The sequence below is a fragment of the Corvus kubaryi genome, unplaced genomic scaffold (genome assembly GCF_017639235.1).
Source record: "Corvus kubaryi isolate FWS band 111438036 unplaced genomic scaffold, C.kubaryi_AGA036_p1.0 37189, whole genome shotgun sequence".
In the NCBI taxonomy this organism is placed as follows: Eukaryota; Metazoa; Chordata; class Aves; order Passeriformes; family Corvidae; genus Corvus; species Corvus kubaryi.
Genome location: NW_024581054.1, coordinates 181,243 through 187,585, shown reverse-complemented (window position 1 = coordinate 187,585; position 6,343 = coordinate 181,243). Strand labels below are relative to the sequence as shown.

Below are 6,343 nucleotides of genomic sequence, written 5' to 3'. Positions count from 1 at the left end.
TATCCCGCCTTTTTTTTTGGCCTGCTTTTCCCTGTTTGCGCCGGGGCAGCACCATCACGTGAGGCCGGGCCCGGCTGGACGCGGCTGCCGGGGCGCGCCGGTGCCGGGCGGCCGGACACGCACCCCCAGCCCCGACCTTTGCCCCACATCCCTTCCCCAAATTGGGGGCTGGATTGGGGGGGGTTGGTTTGCAGGAGGCGGCGCTCGCTCTCGCCCCCCCCCCCGGATTTTTTTCCCTGCGGTTGTTCGGGAAGGTGGAGCCTGGGGCCGCCCCCGCGGGCAGGTGCCGGATGGCGGCGGGAGCCCTCGGCCCCTGCCCTTCTGACTCCCCGCAGGAATTCCCGTACCCGCCCCCAAACAGCCCCCCGGCCGGGGGGGTACCCCCGGCCATCGACCTGGTGCTGGGGGCCACGGCCGGGTGCTTGGCCTGCTTCCTCACCAATCCGCTGGAGGTGGTGAAGACGCGGCTGCAGCTGCAGGGCGAGCTGCAGCCCCCGGGCACGTACCCCCGGCCCTACCGCGGGGTGCTGCGGGCGGCCGTGGCCGTGTGCCGGGCGGACGGGCTGCGGGGGCTGCAGAAGGGGCTGGCGGCCGGGCTGCTCTACCAGGGGCTCATGAACGGTGTCCGCTTCTACTGCTATTCGCACGCCGAGGACGCCGGCTGGACCGGGTATCCCGGCGGGACCGTGGCCGCCGGGGCCGTGGCCGGGGCGGTGGGAGCCATCGTGGGCAGCCCCGCGTACCTGGTGAGTGCTGCTCCGCCCCAAAAGCCGTGGGGTGGGGGTGTGTTTTGGGGACACGCTCCCCCCCCCCCCCCAAAGGTTCGGCATCTTGGCTGCATCCTATAAACACTGTCTTGGTGCATTCCCTCGTCCCCTGCTTTGCGTCACCCCCCCAAAATGTGGGGCTGCCCTGTGCATGCATCCCCCTCCTTTCTCCCCCAAATCCCCCTCAGAAAACCAGCAGAGAACTCCCCCATAAGGAAGTTACCCTAAAAGAAATTGCGGGGGTTTCCCCCCACTCCCGTTTTAGAGGGTCTCCCCAGTTTTTTGAGGTTGCAGAGCTCCAGCAGTGGGTGTTTGCAGGGTCCCTTTGCCCTGGGTGGGAGGGGTAAAAAAACGGGGTTCAAAGTCTGGAGTTCCCACTTGGCTACTCAGCTGTGTCCCCCACGTCTGTTTGAGGGGCTGAAACTTCCCCTCAAAATCTGCTGAGAAGAAGATGGGGGGACCACAGCCGGTTCCAGCGAGGGCACCGGGGGGTTTTGTCACCTGGCATTGTCCCCCCCAAGGTCAAGACCCACCTCCAAGCCCAGACACTGTCGGCCATGGCCGTGGGCCACCAGCACAACCATGAGGTGAGTGGGGACAGAGCTGGGGTGGGGGCACACAGAGGGTTTGGTGGCACCTTGTCTGTGCACGCTCCGGGACTCAGCAGGGATGATGCTATTTTGGTCAGCAGGAATTTAAAGCTGTTGTTTGGCCGCTTGGCCCTGTAATGATGCTATAAATAACAGAGCGAGAACAGAGGGGGTGTGACAGGCACGTGGGGCTGCGATACCGAATCCAGAGAATGCAGACCCCCTGAGATCTCTCCAAAGCCAATAGTGGCTTCGTGTCACCAGTGACCAACAGGGGTGGGAAATTTTGGCCAGGTGGGATGCACCATTCCCATTTTCCCCAATTTCCTCTCCTCCCCAGAGTATCTCCAGCGCTTTCAGGAGCATCTACCAGCAGCACGGGGTGGTGGGGCTGTGGCGGGGGGTGACAGGCGCCGTGCCCCGCGTGGCCGTGGGCTCGGCCGTGCAGCTCGCCACCTTCGCCTCCGCCAAGGACTGGGTCTGCGAGCGCCAGGTGAGCGGGAAATGTGCCGGATCTGGCCGCCGCCCGCCCCCCGTGCTCCCCTTTATGGCTGGGAAGAGCTGACGCCGGCGTTTCCCGCAGTGGTTCAGGAAGGGCAGCTGGGCGGCGGTGCTGGCGGGGGGCATGGTGAGCGGTGTGGCCGTGGCTGTCACGATGACACCTTTTGACGTGATCAGCACCCGTCTCTACAACCAGCCGGTGGATGCCGACGGCACGGTAAGGCCACTCCGGACACAGCTCAGGGAACACACGGCTTTTCCCGGGATTGCATCCGGCAGGGGTGCAGAGCTGGCTCCTCTCTCCCCAGGGCAAGCTCTACCGGGGTTTTTTGGATTGTATCCTGCAAATTTCCAGCAAAGAGGGGCTGCTGGGCTTGTACAAGGGCATCGGTGCCGTCTACCTTCGCCTCGGCCCCCACACCGTCCTCAGCCTCTTTTTTTGGGACAAGCTCAGGAACATGGTTCAGCACTAGCAGCCCCCAGGGCTGTAGGACAGACTCCTGCCACCACCACCGATGTTAATAAAGAGGTTTTTCTATTTTTGGCGTTGTTTCGGGGTCTTTGGGGTGGTGCAGAGGTGGGGGGACAGGACCTGAAATGCTGCAATGCCTTAGGGTGGAGAGGAGAATGGCAGTGCTGGGGTGGGGGGGGAGTTAAAGGTGCTGGTGGTCCCTGAGCCCCTCCATGTGCATCTCATCCCTCTTCTCATCCTAATTTTCACCTCCACGGGGCAGCTGGAGCTCATCTCCTCCGGCCGGGGCTCCAGCTGCCCTGGCTTGCCGCAATAATGATTTACTAGCCGGGGGGGGGGCCACTCCCCGCCTCCGCCCCGCGGACCTTGGAGCCGGGGCCTGGCTACGCCGTGGCTTCTCTCCATTGAAAATGTTTTCCCTGGGGTCCTGGCTCCCGGCGTTGCCCGGGCTGGCGTGGGGCTGGGCACTGCTGGATGCACTCCTGCAAGGTGAGATCCCCCGATGGTGGCCCGGGGACAGCCTGGGGACAGCCCAGGGAACACCAGTGACCCACTACTGCCTTTCCCCACAGGGCTGGTGGGTGCCTGTGCCGTCTCGGTGCTCTGCAGCCTCCTGAAGGTTTATCTCTACATCCAGTGCGTGAAGTAAGCACCAGTCCTTCGTCCCCTCGGGGGAGGGAGGTTGGTTTTGGGGATCTGATTTTGGGATCTGCTGTTGGGGGATGGCTCTTGGCACCCAGGGGTGCAGGGCAGGGGCTGCAGCCTCTGCTGCAAAGCACAGAGGGGGATGTCACTAAGGCTGTCGCCCCATTTTGGGTGACATCCCCCCTGGCTCAGCATTCCTCCCCTGCTGTCCCCAGCAATCCGGAGAGGCAGGTGGAGAAGGAGGCGATCGCGTCGCAGCGGCCGCTGCTGGAGCCGCTGCACGTGCTGGTGCTGACCTGTGTCCTGGCCCTGGTGGGCTCCCGTGTGGCCGCGCTGGTGGTGCTGGAGTTCTCCCTGCGTGCCGTCTCCACCGTCCTCTCCCTCGGCAAGGTGAGGTGGCATGGGGGAAACTGAGGCACGGTGAGGTGTGGTGTGGATGGAGCTGGGAAATCGTGGATTTGTTCAGCACCCACAGGGGATGGAGGGGCTGTGCTGTGGAGGGGGCCGTGTGTCCCTTTGCACCTGAGCCAGGTGTGCCCAAGTGGGCAGGAGGCCGATGGCACCTGGCTGGTCCCAGTATGGGCACAGGCCCAGGGCAGTGCCTGTCCCCGGTGCTGGCACTGCTGGGACACCTCCAGTTCTGGGACCTTTGTGATGAGGACACTGAGGGGCTGCAGCATATCCAGAGATGGGAACAGAGCTGGGGAAGGGGCTGGAGCACCAGGAGCGGCTGAAGGAGCTGGGAAAGGGGCTCAGCCTGGAGAAACGGAGGCTCAGGGGGGACCTTCTGCCTCTGCACAACTCCCTGACAGGAGTGGGGGTTGGGGTCTGGTCCCAGGGAAAAAGGGACAGGATGAGAGAAAATGGCCTCAAGCTGAACCAGGGGAGGTTTAGATTGGATATTGGGAAAAATCCTTCATGGAAAAGGCACTCAGGCACTGGCACAGACTGCCCAGAGCAGTGCTGGAGGCCTCGTCCTGGGAAGGGTCCAACAGATGCTTGGATGAGGCACCTGGGGACATGTTTAGTGGTGAACGCGGCAGTGCTGGGGGAACGGTTGGACTCGTTGATCTTGGAGGTCTTTTCCAACCTCACCAATTCCGTGATGCCACGACCCCCGTGCTGCTTTGCAGGGCGCCCACAGCAGCCAGCTCTACCTGCTGTGCCAGTACTCGCTGGGCTGCGGGGTGTCCTGCGGCCTCAGCTTCCTGCTGGAGGGGGCTCCGCACCGGAGCTGGAACCTGGCGCTGGCGGCGGGGCTGGCGGGGCTGCTGGCGCTGCACGCCCGGCGCCTGGCCCGGCACGTCTGCGCCCTGTACGAGCTGCACAGCCGGGCGCGCTACTGCGGCGTCTGCATCCTGCTGCTGGCCGCCGGGCACGGCATCCCGCGCCTGCTGCGCAACGCCCTGGGCCTCACCTTCGCCGTGGCCGACCTGGCCGCCGTGGAACTCATCAACCGCGACTTCCTGTCCACGAGCGAGGCCGTGCGCTTCTGGACACCGCTGACCATCTGCTACACCCTGCTGGTCGTCTACATGCAGGGTGCGTGGGGGGCTGGCCCGCTCTGGGGGGCTCCGGGGGGTACGTGGGGCTGTGTGGGGTCTGTTGGGGGTGTAATGGGGGGTATGTGGGGGATGCTGGGGGTGTGTGGGGCCACTGGAGGCCACCTGGGGCTGTATAGGGGGCAGATGGGGGGTACTGGGAGTATGTAGGGGGTACACAGGGTGTCCTTAGGCTGTATAGGTGGTATATATAGTACATGCTGGGGGTGTATAGTGCCCATATGGGGCATCCTGGGGGTCTGTAGGAAGTATACGGTGCATTCTGGGGATATATGGGGTGTCCTGGGGGTCTGTAGAGGGTGTATGTATATAAATCCTGGGCGTTCATAGAGAGTACTGGGGGTGTATAGAGAGTATGTGGGATGTCCTGGGGGTACCTGGCGTGCCCTGGGACCGTATAGGGGGTCCACGGGATGTACTGGAGGTATAGCGGGTACATGGGCTATATGTGAAGCCACCCCATAGCACCCCTGGAATGCTTGGTGTCCCCATTGTGGGGCTGGGAAGGTCCCAATGTCCCTGTGGTGGCTCCCCAATGCCGTGTCCTCACAGAGGAGCCCCGGCAGAGCACGGGCAGGGGGCTGGTGTTCCGGACCGTGGTGGTGCGCATGGGCGGCCTCTTCATCCTCCTCCTCACCGTGGGCCGATGGACCGACATCCTGCACGTCTTCGTGTCGTTCCTGGGGGAGCTCTGGTGCCTGCTCTGCTCCGGGGTCCTGCTGGAGTCCTGCTGGAGGCAGGTGAGAGGGGGGGACAGCTCCCTGCCATGACGCTGCGTGAGGGTGAGGGGCTGGCGGCAGCCCCGAGGCCACGGTGGGGACCTTTCTGCTTCTCTCTTTCCATCTCCCACAGGATTTTGCCCATCAGCCTCGCTTGGATAGTTCATCGGGATCCAGATCGGAGCAGACGTCCCGATGAGCCGCGGGGTGTAACCAGACAGCAGAAATTCAGGGTGGCTTCACCGGGCACCCCCAGAATCCCCCCGTTGCAGATCCCCCATGGGGACTAAGGAAAAAAGGCCTCCTGGAAGGCATCCACGGGATGGAGGAGGTCGGGGGGAAAGACTCACATGGCCCCTGGTTTTTGGGGGGACCCCATAAGGTTGCAGCACTGCTGGGGTTTGTTCTCTGATCCCAGTGGGACTGCAGGATGCTGATGGGTGTCCCATCCTCGCTGGCTGCAGGGCCACACTGTCACAGCACAGGGCCTCTAGGGGGTTACAAATCTCAGAAAATAAAGTTTTTTCCAGCAAAATCCATGGGCGGAGCAAGCTGAGGTCCCGTTGTGCCGAAGAGGCAACTTGGGATGGTGGTGGTACAGCTTTTTGAGGGAAGTGGGTAGAACTCCTCCTTGGGAAGGGAAACTGAGGCAGAGTGGGGTGACCCTCTGGGAAGTACCCCTGTGCCTCAGTTTCCCCCTGCCTGCAGCCTGCTGTGCTGTGCCAGGGGGCAACAGGCCCTGTGAAGGTGGGGTGCAGTTTGGGAAGCAGGGGTTCTGGCTGCCTGGGCATGGGCCCCCAATGCGGGGGGGAGCAGGAAGGGGTCTGGGGGCACCAGGGGCTCTATAGGGGTATATGGGGCACCCTGGGGCTCTAGGGGGGCACATGGGTGTCCTGGGGGTACACAGAAGAAATACGGGGCATTTTGGGGATGGAGCTGTATGGGGGGTAACTGGGGCAGTATTGGGGGGATAGGGCTTATCCTGGGGGTATGTGGGGGTATTAAGGCTGTATCGGGGTACACAGGCACCCCAGGGGTGTATGGGGGGGCTCATGGGGCACGCCGGGAGGCTGGGTGCCCTGAGGGG

The 6,343-nt window shown here is 63.4% G+C and overlaps 2 protein-coding genes across 2 annotated transcripts; both read left to right on the top strand.

Annotated features, from left to right (window-relative positions):
* The first annotated feature begins 50 nt into the window (after positions 1-50).
* SLC25A34 (solute carrier family 25 member 34) lies at positions 51-2,400 on the top strand. The gene is made up of 5 exons (XM_042022208.1): positions 51-746; positions 1,289-1,354; positions 1,698-1,850; positions 1,941-2,075; positions 2,167-2,400. Exons 1-5 carry the CDS (start codon positions 291-293, stop codon positions 2,329-2,331), a joined length of 975 nt encoding a protein of 324 aa, XP_041878142.1. The 5' UTR covers positions 51-290; the 3' UTR covers positions 2,332-2,400.
* TMEM82 (transmembrane protein 82) lies at positions 2,304-5,793 on the top strand. Its single transcript, XM_042022203.1, has 7 exons — positions 2,304-2,387; positions 2,593-2,819; positions 2,903-2,975; positions 3,191-3,365; positions 4,109-4,517; positions 5,090-5,277; positions 5,390-5,793. The coding sequence occupies exons 1-7, from the start codon at positions 2,374-2,376 to the stop codon at positions 5,453-5,455; spliced, it is 1,152 nt and encodes a 383-aa protein (XP_041878137.1). The 5' UTR covers positions 2,304-2,373; the 3' UTR covers positions 5,456-5,793.
* Positions 5,794-6,343: the final 550 nt, after the last annotated feature.

Excerpts from the sequence above, each read along its gene's own strand:
- TMEM82 (XM_042022203.1), top strand. Across the intron at positions 2,976-3,190 it reads CTCTACATCCAGTGCGTGAA|CAATCCGGAGAGGCAGGTGG; the intron begins GTAAGCACCAGT and ends TGCTGTCCCCAG. Across the intron at positions 4,518-5,089 it reads GCTGGTCGTCTACATGCAGG|AGGAGCCCCGGCAGAGCACG; the intron begins GTGCGTGGGGGG and ends GTGTCCTCACAG.
- SLC25A34 (XM_042022208.1), top strand. The coding sequence starts at position 291 with ATGGCGGCGGGAGCCCTCGGCCCCTGCCCTTCTGACTCCCCGCAGGAA. Across the intron at positions 1,355-1,697 it reads GCCACCAGCACAACCATGAG|AGTATCTCCAGCGCTTTCAG; the intron begins GTGAGTGGGGAC and ends TCTCCTCCCCAG. Across the intron at positions 1,851-1,940 it reads ACTGGGTCTGCGAGCGCCAG|TGGTTCAGGAAGGGCAGCTG; the intron begins GTGAGCGGGAAA and ends CGTTTCCCGCAG.